The sequence below is a fragment of the Columba livia genome, chromosome 1 (genome assembly GCF_036013475.1).
Source record: "Columba livia isolate bColLiv1 breed racing homer chromosome 1, bColLiv1.pat.W.v2, whole genome shotgun sequence".
Lineage (NCBI taxonomy): Eukaryota > Metazoa > Chordata > Aves > Columbiformes > Columbidae > Columba > Columba livia.
This window is the reverse complement of record NC_088602.1, coordinates 125841562-125859934: the sequence shown is the minus strand read 5'-3', so window position 1 is coordinate 125859934 and position 18373 is coordinate 125841562. Positions and strand designations below refer to the sequence as shown.

The 18373-nt window shown below is 39.8% G+C and overlaps 1 protein-coding gene across 2 annotated transcripts in view; it reads left to right on the top strand.

Moving 5' to 3' along the window:
* The window catches only part of GSK3B (glycogen synthase kinase 3 beta), a 151783-nt gene that overhangs the window by 107211 nt on the left and 26199 nt on the right, over positions 1-18373 (top strand). For both annotated transcript variants that reach the window (XM_005502621.3, XM_005502622.3), the window contains exons 7-8: positions 6891-6988; positions 18205-18300. In XM_005502621.3, the coding sequence (XP_005502678.1) occupies positions 6891-6988; positions 18205-18300 (194 nt within the window). The remainder of the gene's footprint in view (positions 1-6890; positions 6989-18204; positions 18301-18373) is intronic.

Sequence of the window (18373 nt, the reverse complement as noted above, 5' to 3'; positions counted from 1 at the left end):
ATCGTCGTTCTGACTTTCTTGTGCCCTCCCCAAAAAAAAAAACCCTGTCCCCCCCAAGCCTCTTCTCTGAAACTTGTGTGGAATAGCTTGAAAATGAAGTTCAGCAAATACTCTTCCCTTTCTATCCCTTACTTCCTTCTCAACAGAATCTTTGCATTTGAGAGCTGAGGAGTAATAAAACACTTTTACAAACTTATTTTGCAGTTTCCCAGAGTTCTGCAATGTGTTAGAAATTCTAGGGGTTTAGGTTTGTGATGCTGTTGTTTCCAGTGGTGGTAAATACCAGGATATTCCTTAGTTCTTGCTGGATAGGCAGCAACAGCGCTTAGTGGGAAATCTTCCCCATTTCACATGGGACTGCTCATCTGAACTCAACCACCATTATTTGTACACCAACCAACAGGTACAGATAGGTTTCTTAAAAGAGAGGGAGAGGAAGGAACGTTTAATTATCAGTATTTTATCCATAGCTCAAAGTATAGGGAACTGTGAAATGCTTCAGTATTGTAATGCTGCGTTTTAGAGCTTTTTCTTTTTTTGTGATGTGAACATGCTTGTGTCTTCTCATTTTTGTTTTCTTCTGAAGTGTTAGCACACCAGCCTTTTCCTGCTATAGAGTCTTTTTCTCTGTAGAAGAATCCATTTGTGTGTGTGTTATGTGGTAATAAAAACTGAGTTTACGTGTAAAGTAGGGATCTTCACTCTTCTGTTTAAATATACTGTCTTAAAACTACATTAAAAATAAAATCAGTGAAGAATGTGAAGCCAAAAAGTGTTTTACTTAGAACTTTTCTGTATGTTATCTGTGAGGCATCCAGCTGTTATCCTAAGGTTTTTGTTGCTTGCTAACGTTACTGCAGGGCTTATTATTGTAATGTGCTGCAATATAGCATCTGTCATCTTCCTGTGTTACAACTTTAAGGGATTTTTCAGTGGTCAGGCACCAACACTCATGTCGCTTGGATACCTTCATAGCTTGTACAGTTTGGGCTTTCATGCACCTTTGTGAATTCTGCAAGCATGTGAATGTCCCTAAGGCTTGTTGGGGATGGTACATAGATTTGTTCCTGCAGCTGATTTGCAGGAGGCTTTTTTTGCAGACCAAGCCCTTTAGCTATCACTTGACAGCGTTTTGGCTGAAGCGTCTTCCTTGCAGATCTGTGTGTGTTACGCCATCCCACAGTATGTTGCTGGCATGTGCTGGCTGCTCTGGTCATGTGGATGCTGTTGGCTGCTGAAAAACAGTGGGATGGCTGCCCACATTCCCCTACAACGTCCTGGGACAAACACAGGCACTGAAGCAGGGGTGGGTGCAGATGTGTCTGTTGTCACATGATCCTCTTGCATAAAAAGAAGCCCTGCAGTTAAGGTCTACCTCCATAACATGCTTTTTTTGTTTGTTGTTTTTTTGTGTGTTGTTGTTGGTTTTTTTTCGCTAAATTAGGTGATGGGGCAATGGAGGACTCAGCACAACATGGCAGTGTTTCTGCATAACAAGGATCTGCTGGTCTCAGCATGTTTTCTCAGCCATTGCACTGGTGGGAGTTGAGAGTGTTCCAGGGGGAGCATTTATAGCCACTGGCAGGGAAAGATTGATCTGCATGGCTGTATTGCTGGCTTCTCTTGGGGTGTCCAAAAATAAGTATCATGAAGTTACTCATTCACTTTCCTAGCGAGCACTAAGACGGAGGGAGAAAGTATTTCACCTCAGCAGTTTGGAGCAGAAGCTCTTCTGGAGGCATGTGTAGTTGGGCTGTTACAGAGTTTCTTGGGGAAGAACCACCACAAGATGTGTCCCAAACCTGTTGCCAAGCAGTGAAAAGTATTTGCCTCTGTGTCTGGGATGGCAACTTCTAACGCTGAAAATAAGCATGTGCGTTAATTTACTGAGGTTGTCTATCACCTGTCATTGTAGTTTCGTCTCTTCATTACAGAAGAACACAGATACTTGCATTTACCTTTTGTTCCAAATACTGGATCAAGCATGGCTTTCCAAGTGTTTTCAGGTTTCAGCCTCATTCTGTCTCCATAATGTGTGGATCTGTGGTGGCTTGATGTGCAAAACTTGCACCAGTGTAGCACATGTAATCCAGAATTTTGCTCTCACTCTGACATCCCAAACATTGTTCCAAACAAGCAGCAATGAAAAGCACTTCAGGCTCTGGCATTTGACAACTAGAAGCTGCTGATTTTATGATTTCCTAGAGCTGCTTTTCTGACTCCTCATTTTCTCCCTGGTAGTTTGTTTTCACTGTTTCCAGAGCAGCAACTTTGAGTTGTCTCCAAGATGAAGGAAATCTGTCAAGATCAAGGGATAGTGAAGCGGAGATTAATAGATGAAAAAAAAAAAAAGTGGATAGGGAAATGTACCCTGTAAAGTGTCAGATAAAGGAAATTTCTTAATATGTACTAAATGGATGAGAGCAGGCTTTTTTTCTTTCTTTTTTTTTTTTTCTTCTCTTTTTCCCTCTTCATGCTCTCCAGGTGTCAAGGTAGAGGAGCTGGAGTGTAATAGTGTAATACAATGTATGGTGCTTTTGTGGTGGAGAGGAGGGCCAGCTTCTCAGCTTAGAAAGACAGCGTTTGAGATCACAAAAATGAAATTTGTGGACAGGGTAGTCTGTTACAGACAGCTGGAATTTGTCCACTTGTAGAACTGAAGCTAAGGAGTGTATTTTTCAGTTAGTCTTGCCAGATGCCTCTTCCTAAAGAGAAATTTTCTTACCTTTTGTAATGCTGGAATGGCATTCAACAGCAAGGGAATTATACAGATGATATTATTGGGCAAGTTAATGTCCACCTAACAACTGTGAAGATCAATAAAGCAACAGAAACTTAATTTAAGAAGTTTTGTAGAGTAAGAGGCTATATGAATTTCTGTGTGCTTAAATCAGTGCAGGTAGTTAGTGTGATAATGGTATTTATCTAGGTGTTCTTCAGTCTACAAAAGATATGACATTAGCTACTATTACAGTGTGTGAAAGCTATCTGAAATAAGCTTATTTGAAGGTTGCTTTTGAACAGTAGTTGCATTTACTGTCTATGTTGGTTAGACTACATTTCACTGAGGGTTTGAAAAAGGTAGCTTTGCCTACTTTCTTCTATATAAAATTGATAGCTTTCAGTATTTTCTCCTAAAATTTCATATTATCCCAAGTAGTTTAGCATAAGGATGATCTGTTGACTTGTTTTCTTAAAAGGTTCTCTCTTATATATTAACTAATTTAAAGCATAGACTCACCAAATAATTTTGGTTGGAAGAGACCCTCAGCATCATCGAGTCCATCATGTGAATGATTGTTATATTTTGCCTTAATTAAATTCCACATATTAAAAACAAGTAGTTCAGAAAATGCTTCTCCTCCCATGGGAGCGAGTAGTTACACCACAAGTTTGCTCTGAAAGATTATTAACCTATAATTGTTAGCTGTGACTGTGCTAAGGCAGAAAAGGGTCCTGAGTTATCAAAAACTAATATTGACTACCTTATCACTTCTCTTAAGTAACATGTCTTTAAATATAGAATTTAGTACATTTTTTACTTCAGGCTCGAGAAGGTGTTACCACCCAAATTGGGAAGATAAAATTTAAAATCCCATATTCACAGCAGGGGGCGGGCGGGAGGCAAGCTACCCTGGAGCCAAATTTTGGTCCTGTTAAAGTCAATGGCATAAATTGCATCAAGTTTCAGCAGAGCTGAAGTTTCCTGGTTTCTTCCTTATTGTACACGGCTCATCAGAGCTGTATAAACACCTGTGTAAGTTGTGTTTTGTTGCCATCCCTGCCTGGAGCTGCTGAAGTTAGCCTCTACTCTCTGGCTTTCCTTGAGGATGCTTCTAGGGTTTGTTCACTTGCTTGCCCAGGAAACATTGCACAAACCCTAATTTGGAAGTCAGTGAAATTGCACTCCTGAAAAAAAGTTGGGTTTTTTTGGAACGCCTGTAGCTTATTTCAGTGTGTGTTTAAACCGTGGAAAGTTAAGTAGACTTTTAACAAGGCATTAAATCACTCCATTTGGAAGATTTTGCTGAACCACCACATATGTTTCCGATGTATTTGTTCTGTGCTTGATGGATTACAATCACAAACGCATCAAGTATTCCTCAGACCTCCCCAGCTATTTCCTCATGTCTTACATCTTTTTCTCCTCTCTTCCTCCTGTGATGCACTCAGCTTTCTCATGTACCTTCTGCTGTTTCTGCTTGACCTTCTTGTTTAAGCAAGGACCTGCACATCCTTCATGTTTGCAGCTGCAGTTTGGCAGGCTGGGGGCAAGCCCAGCGGGTTCTGCAGGGACTGAGCCCCCCTCTCCACAGCAGCAACACTGATGCGTGCTCTCCCCACTGCTGCTACAAAACTTCTGTAACGGGTTCGAGACTTATGCCTTTCAGACTTGTCTGGAATTAGCTGGTGGAGTGCAAAGGCATTTGGGGGGCCTGGAAATGGATAGGACAGCACAAAGCCAACTTCATGGACCAGCCAGACCAGGACGTTATTTAAAATAGTTTTTTAAAAGCCACAGTCTAATTCAGAAAAAAATCATGCTGGCATAGTTGCAAAATATTTAAAAGGAAGCGAGCTGTGAATGCTGATTTACTCCCATGTCAGCTTTGGATTTGTCTGTGTTCTGTCAAGTATTTTTCCTTTTCATATATTGTTTCTTTTTCAGCATAAAATAAGGATTGAAGTTGTAAATAATGATTATAGCTTTGAGGTACCACATGTTTTGTATACTCTGTAAAGGACTTAGCTTTTTCAAAAACCCTTTAAGGTGCCTTTAAATAGCCTTAAGTTACAGTACTCTTGACTTCTTAGTACATTTAATCTGTTTCTTCAAAACTTCTGAAGAAATCCATGCTATCTGTTGAACTGTTATGTAATTTCCTACAAACACAGTATGCATAGCAGTGAGCAGTGATTCTTTGCATCATGATTTTGTTGTGTGTTAGTCCAACAACAGGAGCTATCAGAGAAAGATGTTGTTTAGAAGTTGGATGCAATTGAACATTCTTTACACCTTGGTGGCTATGTCAGCTTTTATTAAATATGATCCAAAGCACAATCTGGTATGCTTGGTTGTTGAAATTTGAGGCTCAAACTTCAGATTAGCTCTGGTTGCTGTTTGTATTGGAAGTAGTTGCTTTTCAGGATAAAACCAGATGTAGTTTGTACTAAGGCATTGTGTAGATTACATCCATTTGACTTAGAGGTGAATGATTTAGAAAGCTGCAATAATGAGCAGTGCTTTTTGCCTACCATATGTTATGATTGAACCATATCTTTCTTGAGAAGGGGAGAAGCTATTTTTGCATAGCTCTTCTTTTTCACTTAGAAATGGGGGAAGGAAAAGTCTGTTCTAATGTGTGGCTTATTTTGTTACCAATCTTGAATTCCTCAATGTATGTATGTTTGTTTGTTTTTTGCATAATTCTCTAATGGTTGTGACAAAGCGATAATAGACTGTTTAGAGACCTGTTGGAAACATTTTCCTTACACAGACCCTTAGCTATAACTGACACTGTGTATCCAGCTTCCCAATGGCATAGATTAAATACACTAGAGGAATAAGGATCTGTGTCACAGCATGGGTTATCTCAGGTTGGAACAGGCCTCAGGAGGTAAATTCTCTGGGTTTTGGATTGTGGTGATGCAGCTGTTATTTGGTGGGGGAAGGTTAGCTCGTAACAGCAGACAAGACTTCAAAGAAAGATGGGCAGAGGGGGACTGGTTTTCTTCGTTTCGCTTTTGGGGCATTACAGTATTGTAGGTTTTACAAATCTTTCCTTACTGATTGCTTGTTTGAGGTTAGATTTTCTTGTGTGTGTGTGTCAGATTTCAGATATACATCGAACAAATGCTGACTTTCTAGAAGACCTTTTAGTCAGTCTGTTTTTTGGAGAAGCAGTTATGTCTGCATCTAGGTGCACTACTTTTATGGTGTTGAACAGCTTAAACTTCAGTGTTTGGTGTGCAGTTGCAGTAGATTCTCTACAGACATCTGCTATGCAGTGTTTACTGCATTTGCTTCATTTGATTTTTCATTTGAATTAACTATTCTGCAGTACACTTAAACATTTTAAAGCTGCTGTTGTAGTATTTAATTGCCTTATTTATATGTAAGAAGATATCCATGTAATAGATTAGGAAAATTTTCTTCATGTAGAGGAGTAGCTGCTAGTGACTACTTGTGGCTTATTGGTACCTGTATGAAAATTAGTTGATGCTAATCAACTAATGGATGCTGTTGATCTGATCTATTACTTGCAATTCTGTTGTCCAGCCAGTTTTGCAAATGGAATTGGGATAAAGATTAGATCTTGATGTGACTGAGTTGGAGAGCCTGTCTCCCAGATACCTTAACCATCATGTACAGCACAGCAGGTTACAAGTAATACTTTTGCAGCAATGTTTCATCTGCTAGTGAATATATGCTTTCAATACATGGATGAAAAATTTAGTGTGTTCATCAAGCAGAAACAGTAAAAACATCAGCTGTTGTGGTGGATGATACCTGTGTATAACTCATGATCAATGTGCTTTTAAAACAACACAGGGTTTTGGGGAATTCTTAAGATTCAGGTGGCAAGTGTTCTCATGTCTTTTCCCTACATGTATAAGTTTTGATGTCAGTATATTATGGTATTTAATGTTATTTTCCAGTTCTCTTCTCATCATTTGACTTCTGTCTGCCCACCATTGCTTTATGCCAGATAACTGTGTTTTCTAGATCAAAATTTAGGAGAAGAATGTGTTTTATTTTTAGCTGTGTTATATATACTATTAGACATGGCAAAGAATAAAGTAGTTTTAAATTGCTGTGTTTTGTGTAAATGGCCTAATGTGTACCTTTTACTGATACCTTTCCCTGTCTTCCACTTTCCCCTGTTTAGATGTGTGGTCAGCAGGCTGTGTATTGGCTGAACTGTTACTAGGACAACCAATCTTTCCAGGTGACAGTGGTGTGGATCAGTTGGTGGAAATAATCAAGGTATGGAATTCTAAGTGTTGTTTTCACTGCATTATTCCGTGGGAATCAGCATGAAAATATGCATTGTTATAAACTTGTCAATATATATATAAACTTGTCAACATGTATATTCTGTCACCATTGTATAGCGTGTTGCATGTAAACTGTGTTTGAAAACACTTCTCATGGTTTTTTGAGAACTTGATCATCTCTATTGGCCCTCTTGCAGTATGCAAAATGATATATCATCTTTTAATTATATATGTCTTTCCCTCTTAAAGGACTGCACTTTCAGTGTGCTTGGAAATAGTGCTTACATACTAAGCCAATATTTATTAATGTGTGATTTTCAGTCTTTAAGAATCTGGCTCTTTTTTCCTTTGTTGAATGCAATTAGCACTTGGCTTTGAAAACGGTGTTATTAAATTTCCTTATGCCAGATTCTTCACATATGTAGCCTTCTTTTCTTTTTCCTTCCTTCCAGCTCTTTGAGGTGAAAGGTGAGAAAGGGCACTCTTTTTTGCAGATGGAGAATCGGGAAATGTAGGGCAAAGGTACCTTCCACCTGAAGAGTCTTGTTTTTCAAGTGAAAAAGACCTAATATTTCAGAATACGTAACATTTATATATCACTTATGTCCAAACACATCTTGACTGATTTCATTTGGTAAGCTGTGAATATTCTGTGATTCTCAAATTAGAGGCATGGAAGAATAATTCATAGCTTAAAAGACTGGTGTCTGGTTCCAGCACTGTAATCTCCTCTGCTTCCTTCAACTTATGCGATGAAGGAGGAAGAAATATTTCTAGAAAGAGCGGTATATTTTTCCTCTGAATCTATACTATGTACATAATAAGATGGGAGTATTGTGGAGGATAAGATGTGTGCACATGCTGTTCAGCTTTATTGATTTCATCACAACAAGGAGATTTCCTCTTGGAAATCAGTTTTACCACTTAACTGCCACCTCGATGCATGTATATTTGTGTGGCATGCATGTGAAAACCCCCTCAAAGCCAAAATGTGTGGCTGGAAGAGTAGAATGCCCTATGTCCATCTGTGTTTTTCAGTAGAAGAGCTGCTGGTGTCTTTGTCCCTGTCCTAAGAGTGTGTGACACCAACCGATGCCAAGTAGTCATCCTCCTGCATGGAGGAAATGGGCTGGTGAGGCTCAGTGTGCTCTGACCTTTCTAGGCTCTCTCCGTGTCTCCTCCAGCCTTTGAGCATGTAAACCTAGCTTCTGTTACAGTGGGTTTCTGTCCCACCGGAAATCCTCCAGCCAACAACTTTCCTCTGAAGGCTCCATGCCTTGCACCTACTTCTATGACTTTCTTGATTTCTTATTTTTACCTGTCTACCCAGTGTTATTTCAAGCTCAGCATACCCAAGTTGGGTCAGTTTACATAGGAAACGCTAGTGGGAAAACCAGAGTTGCTGTCAGAGTAGGGCTGATGATGGCACAAGTGATGGTTCTTTCCTTTTGAGAAGTGTGTTGGAGCAGTGCACTGCGTTCTGCTATGCTGCTTTTGTGAGATGTGAAATGGTCCCTGTGAACACTTCAGGTGGCCAGAGTTCCTCAAGAGTTTGTGCAATAACCTGTGGTGTTTGCCTTTGAACATTTTCAAAAAGTGATGGGTTTTTTCTTGATTAATATCTGCAATCCTGAGAAACTACATCTAATGAGTTTTTTATAAATAAATCTGCTTATATCATCTCTGAACTAATAATTTTATGGCATGTATGTGCTTCAATTGTGATGATTCTGCTGTGTTTACACTTAAGTTATATTGAAGCAGAGGAGTACTTTAAAAAAAACGTTGATAGCCTAGGTATCATCTGTGGTTTCTTTAACTGACCTTAGCATGAGTGGTGTGATAACTTGATAATTTTTATTGGCCAATTCGTAGCTGAATACATAGTACTGGAAAACTAATGTTATCTGTCACCACAGCTGAAGGAGTATCTGGTGTGAAGGCTCGAACTTCAGTAAATTATAGCTTGAGATGATGATTTTCACATCTGCAGAAACAAATTTCTGAATCTTTTTTTGAATGTAGAAAGGAGATACTGAATGATCATCCACACCTATGGTGTGTTGGGGTTTCCTCATCTTCTGTTAGATACCTAGACCCCTATGTGTAGAAATCAAGTGAAACAAACATAGGGATAACTCCATTTTATAGTATGCCTGGTCTCTTCAATTAGAAAGTTACAGTACTGGACAGTATGTTTTAGGAAAATCTGAGAGAACAAATGCTGTAGATGTTGCATTAATAGTCACGAAAAAAAAGGTTTACTCAGTCGTTAAGGGAATATGATGGAAAATGCAAGCCTGGATGGGTGGATGCCATAAAGTTTTTTTTCTGCCTGTAAATTTGTTAATGAGGTAGCATAGATTCTCAAGGCAATGCTGGAAGAGAAAATGAGTGCAAACTGCAGAAGTGGACTGTTTTTCATTGCCCTTGTCTAACAAATCTTGTGAAGTTCTGTATAAACTATTCAGAAAACTCTGGCAGGAGGCTAAGGTGAGAATGCAGAGAGAGTTATAATTGAGAATATTGCATTCAAAATCAACAACCATGAGAAATTGTCTACGAAACTGCATGAACTGGGCAATGAGGTGCTTCCTTTGTAATGCCATACCCACAAACAAGTGTTTCTCATAGTGGAAGTAGAGGGAGAACAGCACTTTTACCTCACATTTCAAGTAATTTTTCCTCACCTTTTGAGAATGAGGAAAAATTAAAGTGAGATGCTCAATTTTCCATTCTGCCAGCTGTTGGCATGGATCGGTCACATCTACTATGTATCCATTCAAAGTGACGTATAATCAAGTTAAGCAAATTTGATTTTTGAATCTGCAAATAAGTCATGAAACTTCTCCTCTTCTCCACTCCCAGCATGATGCTTAAATTTGACTAAGATTTAAAAGGTTAGTATAAAAACTGCAACCTGTGTTTATTGAGTAAGCTTGGGTTTCTGCAGCTTCAATATAGTTGGAGACATAAGCAATTCTGCAGCATAAAAACTACTAGAACTGTTAAGTTGTGGGCACAACATGTAAAACATTAGGGTGTATAAGATTCGTTTACAATGGGATTCATTTAAAAAAAAATAAAAAAATAAAACAAATTAACAGATGGTGTCCACCTCTTCCATTTGCAGCATTAGAATACTACTTTTTAAAGCTTTCATTGTAAGACAGACTTATTTTAATGCTAGCTGGCTGTAGGAGAAGCAAAGCTCTGGGATCTGCCACTTGTAGAACAGCGATGAACTTTGTAGGAGGTTGCAGGTTGGAACCTGTTTGACTCTCTTGGAGTCATGCATTTCAGATAGCTTTCTTGGAACTGTGTTGTCTGAAGCGTAGGAGCAGAGAAAATGTAGTATTTTAAATGCCAAAAAAAGGGCTATAGTAAAAACATACTTATCCACACATTTGGAAATGCGTCTTTCAACCCTAAAATCTACTTGATTCCACTGCAAGAGAGGTCAGCTTAGAAACTTTTCTACTGGTTCCTATCAATTCAGGATGACTGAGTCACAGTCGCTCTTGTAGCATTTTTTGAGCCAAGATAAATTTTTCAGTTGCCTCTTCAGTTGTTTACTCAGCTTTGATTTTTTCCAGAGTTCATTTCACGACACAGGAATTGGATGCTACAGCTGGGTATGAAGTTTTTGCATTAGGCTGGAGAATGACTTCAAAACATTATCACATTAAACTAGTCCTCCCTTCTCATGCAGTTCTTGATGACATACCCTCGGCAGCTGTGTTCATAAAGATGGAATTTCTGTGATAAGTCAGTCAGCACAGCTTGTCCTTCCTGCAGGCTGCATGCCCAACATCCTCAGTCCCTTGCTGCACCAGATGCATTTTTGGCTTTCACCAGATTGTTATTCAGTTTGAGCAGTCTTCAAGTAGTTTCATTTCAAGCAATCTGGCAAGATCTTCTCCATCCGGTTGCACCTGGAGTTTCTCCAGGCCTACTGCCTATTTGCAAACTGCTCTGAAAAACCATGCCCTTATAGAAACACAGTATCACGTTCATGTGAATCAAAAGACACTCCTCTTCTTTTTAGCTTCTTTTCTCTTGTTCCTATTTCTTTAAAAACAGTGTTTCCAGATATTCTCAATCTGTCTGGGAAAGACAGATCTTTGACCACTTGTCCCTGACAAAATGATATTCAATATGGGAAAATACTGTCTTGGAGCACCATCTGAAGAAATAACCCAAGCACATTCTTCTTGACTACTTACAGTATTACAGTACAGAAATCATGTGCTGTGCTTTTTCCTAGGTTTGATCTTGGATGGTGACTCTTCCTTCTTATTTTTGGCTCTTGTGAGCTATTCCAAATGTTAGGTTATCCCATCGCTAGGAATATCTTGAGTAACCTGATATATTCATTAAAATTCATGCTCCTTCTGGCTTTTGAGTGACATCTTCAGAAATGCGCTCAGTTTCCGAAGCATGCACAGTGACAGCATGGGTTTCATCAGTGGTCAAATGAAGAAATTAGGTTCAGGAAAATGCTGCACCTCAGAGCAGTCCTACAGTCCTTCCCCCATGAAAGGGAGAAAGCCCTTATGCCAGCATCCCAAGAGGGTTGCAGTTGCCACTTTCTTATTTAAAAGCCACTGTGCTAGTGGGATACCACTGAATACAGCTCAAAAGAAGGAGCTCTTGAACAGAAGAGGGATTTTTTTGAGATACAGTCAAGGCAGACTTCATGAAACTCCAACCTTGTGGTGCAGCAGCATTCTCTCCAGGACTGTCATGGCCTCTGTGAAAGCTTGAGAGGTTTTAGGCATTCCTGCCCCCCAGCTCTACAGCACTCTGAAAACCATCAAGAGAAAACTGGCTGGAATATCAGCCCCGAACTAAACTATGTTAATTCCTGCGGACAGTGGTTACTCTCTATTCCCCTTGCTAAAAGGCGATGTCAGAAGCGTAATGGTTTTGTTTCTAAGATAATGATCTTCTGAAAGGTTCTATTTAGCACATTCCCCCTACTCCCCTCAAAAAGGAAAGAAAAAAAATTATATCAATGTCTGTCAGAAGAATGAAGCAGCAATAATTGTCTCAGCAGCCCTGGGATGTGGGGAGGACAGCATCTGCCAGTCTGCCTTGCATTGTCTTTTCCATTTTTTCCATATGCTGCAATGTAGAGTACGAGATGCATCAAACGACTTGTGAAAACTTCAAAGGGTTGTGTGGGGGATTTTGTGTTTGTTTTGGGTTTTGTAGTTTGTACTGGTCTGTGTGATTATTTCTTGCACCAAAACTGGCATTTCATGGTAATTTAGGAGAAATAATAAAATCTTCTTCCCATCGTTCTCTGGGTTAGGAATGAGGCAAGGGGGAAAAAAATGTATTAAAAGCCAGGCTCAATAGTATCAGGAATCCTATCCATGTGTAACTTTTTTGTCTCTGACAGTTTTACTGAGCTGAATGCTAAGTATAGACTGCAATTATAATATATGGCTCATGCTCAAATGTCAAGGTGCTATTTTGGGCTCAGGTTCTGAAATAAAATAAATTCAGTCGCAGTGCTTAATGGGGAGAGAGGAGCCATCTCTTCCGGGAGAATAAACAGTAGGAGAGTGTGTTTCATTTTGTTGGATGTGGTCCTGTGCTGAGGACCTGCCTGCATCTGACACAGGCTTTCACATGGGTCCTCTCTCCTCACCCCTAAGGGAAGTCTCGTGGCATTTGTTTTCCCTGATGAGCCCCCTACATCACAACCTGTCTGTTCCCATGTCTCATGTAATTTGTCACTTGCAGGCAGGCAGTGTAAAAACGTTGATGAGCAATTATATTCATGTCAGTGGTGACAGTGGGTTTCTTCCTATTCCTGGTGTATAGCTGCTTTCCTGTTTGCAAATAGAAGAAATCTCTGTGTTTAGTTGACTTTCATTTTGTTTGAGGAGAGAGTGTTTCTGAAAGAAAGTGTATATAAAATAGGTAAACTTACTTTGTTTTCTACCACAGACCTCTTGAAGTATTATTTCAAAGCTGACCTGTTTTTACTGCTTGAAACGTCAGAGCAGGGAATTTTTTTAAATAGCTGTTTGGCATATCTCTCACAACTTTCTGAAGAGGTGCAGCCATGTTTGCAGAAGTATTAATTATGCTATCTGGTAAGCCATACACACCAGACTTTCTGGAGTACAATTTCTTGTAAACATGGATGGTTTTCCCAAGGAAGGCGCTATACCACTGTAACCGTGGCTTGATAGAGGTTTCTGGTATAAATACCCAGCTTTTCCCCATCTAGTTCAGTCACCACCAGCAAGAGCTTCTGAACCCTTTGTGTCCCTACACTTTTAACTGATTATTACATTTTGGCAAAGGTTTAACAGTGAAGACGGTTGTCAGAAAGATAATTTCTTCCCTTGAGTCTTGTTGAGACCCTCGCAGTTTTCTCTTCCCATGGTGTTGCAGCAGGATGGTTTCAGTCATTAATAACCCTGCACAGTTCTGCACTGTGAAGCCAGGTGCGGGCAGCAGCTCTCTTCAGTATTGGGTGTAACTGAGGTGTCCTTTGGAGCTGAATATCATCCATCTTTTTCTCCTATGAAAATTCAATTGCAGAACATAAAATGAAGATCTTTATGCTGTTTGTAATCAAATGTAGGATGTATTCCAGGTTCAGAAATCTCCTCATGTTTGTTAAGGGTGATATTACTGGGAGCTTTTCTTAATTGGTTGAGATACATACTATTACCCTACCTTCACAAACCTCGTTCTGGAATAGAGATTATTTGGGGAGCTTAATGTCAAGGCAAAACTTCCAGAAAATACTTCTAAAACCTGTTGTATTCTGTTTTTGTCCTGAGAGAATCAGAGTGATATCTGTCTTCTCAGCAAGTGCATTCTTCAAATAATTTTAGTAGATAATATTTCTTTTTATTTTTATTTAAGAGGTGACGATGACAGTTGGGGTCAGGAGCAAGACTAGTTGACCTGTTGTCTGCACTTGCAGGAAGATCCCTTGTAGTCTCACGTAGACCCTCTTCATTCATTCAAAAGTTTAGTCTTCATTCCAGATGGAGTTGTCGATGTATTAAATTTTTTCTATTATTCTAGTACCCACTTTGTTTTGGTTCACACTTTCTTTTAAAAAAAAAAATCAACTTTTTCCTTGACAATATTACTTTTAATAAGACTCTCTCCAAGAAGTAAAAAAGTACATGCTGATCTGCATAGACCTTAATAATTCAGTATTGGACCCTGTGTTTCTTAAAAGTTTTCTGACCTTTGCCAGATCAGGGGAGACGTTATCAACATATAGAAGTATCTGAAGGGAGGGTATGAAGAAGAGGGAACCCGGGCTCTTTACTTTGGCATCCTGTGACAGGGCAAGAGGCAATGGGCATAAACCCAAAATATGTGAAATTCAGTCTGAATACAAGAAAACAGTTTTTACTGTGAGAGTGTTCAAACACTGAAAGATGTTGTCCAGAGTGGTTGTGCAGTCTCCATCCTTGAGACATTCAGAAGCCATCTGAACATGGTTTTGGGCAGCTGGCTTTCACCAGCACTGCTGGTGCTGGGAGGGGTGGACCAGGTGACCTCCAGAGGTCCCTTCCAACCTCATCTATTCTGTGAAACCTCTCTCCAAGGAACATCTGCTCCATAGTATTTTCAGAGTTGTTATAGCAAGAGCAGCTGTCCATGGAATAATTCTGCCAAAAATGTGCAAAATAATTTATGCTGCTTCTTTGCATTTCAAAAGGAAAGAGCAGTCACATGACTTTTTTAAAAGAGGAGGTTTGCCCAATTTTTGCAATAGCTTAAATGATTGCTGTTATTCACCAAGGTTACTTGAATGTATTCCTAATACACTGAAAACTAAGTGTAAATGAGTGAGGTACAATTTAAAAATCACGTAGCAAACAGCGTTGGTGTGTTAGGGGGCAGGGAGAGGAGATGGCCATTAATTACTTCAGGACCTCTTCCAAGACGGGTCAAATGCTGCTAGCTACAATTTTACAGCTTATCACTTTATTCATCCCACATTTTACTTCTGGGTTATGATTTGAATTTGACACCACCTTTAAAACTTCAGTCTTCTTCCTATCTATTTGCCTTCCTTTTCTTCTACCCTCCCCCTCCCCCCCCCCCCAATCTGCCTTTAATACAAATGGAAAGCACAGTCTAGTCTGGTTTTACAGTCTGGAGGGGACAAAGCAAATACACTGGCTAATATAAGTCATCTTTCTTTTTTACGGTTATTTTGTATTTCAAAGACTGCAATGTAACTGGAAGGTCAAGTGATACCTTTTTTCAGCTGGCATGATCCCTCTTCAGTACCTTCTTTTCTAAACGTTCATGAGACCTTAGGCGCTCTTTGCTGTGCTTGAGCTTAGGAGCTGCTCCCTCCCATCGTTGGGAGTTACAGCTGTGTTTTTAGTGAAACATGTGGATAGACATTGTCCATGAAATTGCCATTGCCTACCTAAACTGAATTCTCTCTGATGCTAAAGGCATTCTTTAAGGACGGATACTTGTGCTGTGTAGACTCCTGTTCTGAGCAGCCTTGGCAACTGAGCCAGTTTCCCGAGGTTTGGCTATGTAAGAAAATCTAGTCTTTGCCTCTTCTAAGGAAGGCTATTAAAGGGTTGTTTTTTGAGAGAGAAAAGGGGAAGAACGTAAGCGTGCTTTTAAACAAGCCCTATTTATACTAGGGAGGCCTGAAAACTTAGCCTTTAGAAAAGGTGGGATGGCAATACAAGTTATCTGTAATCTTTCAGGAAGCTAATGCAACTAATACAAAAACTTCCAAGGCTTTGAGAATGACTTTTATCCCAAATTGTGATAAAAATAGTATTTGCAGGTGTGAAATCATCTCATCTTTTAGAGCTGGAAAGCTTTGAGAGTGGCGGTCATCAAAGCTTTGAGAGCAGTGCTGTCCTGGCAGGCTGGCAGCTGGGGGAGCCAGACAGAAAACCAGGGGGGAAAGGCCCGCTTGCCTCTCAACTCTTCTTTCCTTTGAAAGTTGGGAAAAATGTATGCAAGCCTGCAAACAACCTCTTTTCTACCATCTAAGCAAAAACAGTGTTTTCAGACACGCACGGAAAAATATTCTATCAGCTCTGAAGGTTACTGGCTTTTAGAGTAAGTGGCATTTAAATCCTTGTTAGCAATGAGAAGGTAGTTCTGTGATTATTCCGTTTGTACAACTTGTCACTTAAATCTGTTATCCAAGAAGCAACTGTCAGAACAAGTTGCAGGGTTTATTGCTGCTGCTGCTGCTGGTGTTTATTTAAGATTGCTTAGTGGGTAGGTATTTTAGTTTGTGTTGTACAGCTCATATTTTAAATAATAAAGAGATGACCAAGCTCCTTTCATAATACCTGATGATAGCTTGTCTGTTGCACAAATTAAACAGTGACTCTTGCTTTTCTAGCTCTTTACCTGACTCCTTAGGGCACATTTGTATAATTTCCACTTCAGAATGAAAATGTTCACTGATACCAGAATATGTAACCAGATGTTTCTTTATCAAGCAGTAAGGTAGAGTACTAACATGATGGGTTTAGATCAGGGCTGTTGAACTCATTTTCACTGGGGGCCACATCAGCCTGGCAGTTGCCTTCAAAGATCCAAATGTAATTTTAGGACTGTATAAATGAAGGAGTAGTTACCTTTATACAGTGAAAATGAGTTTGATACCCCTGGTTTATATTGTTTCCTGATGGTGACAGTGCAGTCTCATGAGATGACAACATTATGCTAATCTGTATGGAGAAGAGATTTATCACAGGACAAGAGTAGCATGGCTACAGGTTTCCTGTAGGAAGATGAAACTGAGCCCAATGTAGAGGAGCGACTCCTGCCCTCTCCACTTCTCTGCAGAACAAAAGAATGCTCAGCAACTGGGTGCAAACAGAAAACAACAGGATGCTTTGAACCTGCTTTGCAGTTTTTCTTTATAGGCAGAAGGCAATAGCTCTGTTACAATTAGTGCTAACTGAACAGAAAACACTAATGCCCTATTGTCTGGCTTATTCCCTGAAGGGATTTCTGGAATCCTTTAAAAATTTATGGATCCCTACAAAGAGATGGGCAATTATGTGTTATTTATCATAAAACTACTGATTTGCATGTATAAATAACATTGTGCAGATTCTGGAAATGAGAAATAGAAATTTGCACATCGCCCCTGGTTTACTTTTGCATTTTAGATTATTCCGGGTTAGGTTTAAATCCAGTTTATCTTCCATGCGGAAATATTGGGGTGAGGAACCACCACCACCAGAACCCACACTGTTTGCGGGGAGCAGGGGAGGGAAACCAGTCTGACTCCCCTCAGCAGTAACTCACTGATCTTTTAAGCTCTGCAGAGGGCTGCTGTTGATGGCTTATAAAATGTAGTCTATGCTACTGGTTTGATGCTTCATCAGCCTTACGCAATGAGCTGCAATCCCTGGATGTGTTCAGCAGTACTCTTTTATAACAGTCTAATTAGAGCAAACTCTCTTCCCCATAGAAATATTACTAAGTTTGAGAAAGATGCTTGAATTTTGTGGAAAACTGTAGGAGATAATTAGATTTTTGACACTGGGCTTGGAGCATGAACTGAATTGCCAGTAAGAGACTGTGGAAGTTGGAGCCAGGGCAACAAAGATGATTAAGGGACTGGAGCATCTGTCATTTGAGGAGAGGTTACAAGAGTTGGGACTGTTTAGCCTGGAGCAGAGGAGGCTCATGAGGCTCTCATCAGTATGTATAAACACCTGATGGGAGGGAATGAAGAAGCAACAGCCGGGCACTTCTCAGTGGTGCCCACTGACTGGACAAGAGGCAGAGCACAAAGTATAAAACACGGCAAAACTCATTTGAATGCAAGAAAGCACTTTTTTTTTTTTTTTTTACTGTGAGGATGGTCAAAGACTGGAGCAGGTTGTCTAGACAGCTTGTGAAGTCTCCTTCTGCAGAGATGCTAAAAACGTATCTGGACATGGTCTTTGGCAACCTCTTCCAGCTGACCCTGCTTGAGCTGGGGGGGGTGGATCAGAAGCTCCCAGGAGAGGGAGGTGCCTTCCAACTTAAACGATTCTGCATAAGTTTTGTTGTTTTGTTCTCAAGGGTATATTAACTCACTGGTTACATGGATGGATTCCACTTAAGTTCTCTCAGTATGTGATAGGTTATACTGCGCTCTTTTTTACCTTGTGAACGTGAAGCATATCTAAACAGTTTGCATTTTTTTTCCTCTCTCCTTTCCAGGTTCTGGGAACGCCTACAAGGGAGCAAATTAGAGAAATGAATCCAAACTATACTGAATTCAAATTCCCTCAGATTAAGGCACATCCATGGACTAAGGTGAGTCTATATGAACTGAATAATAAAGACTTGTGGGCTGAAAGTAGAAATTCAATGAGTTCAGTTTGTTCGG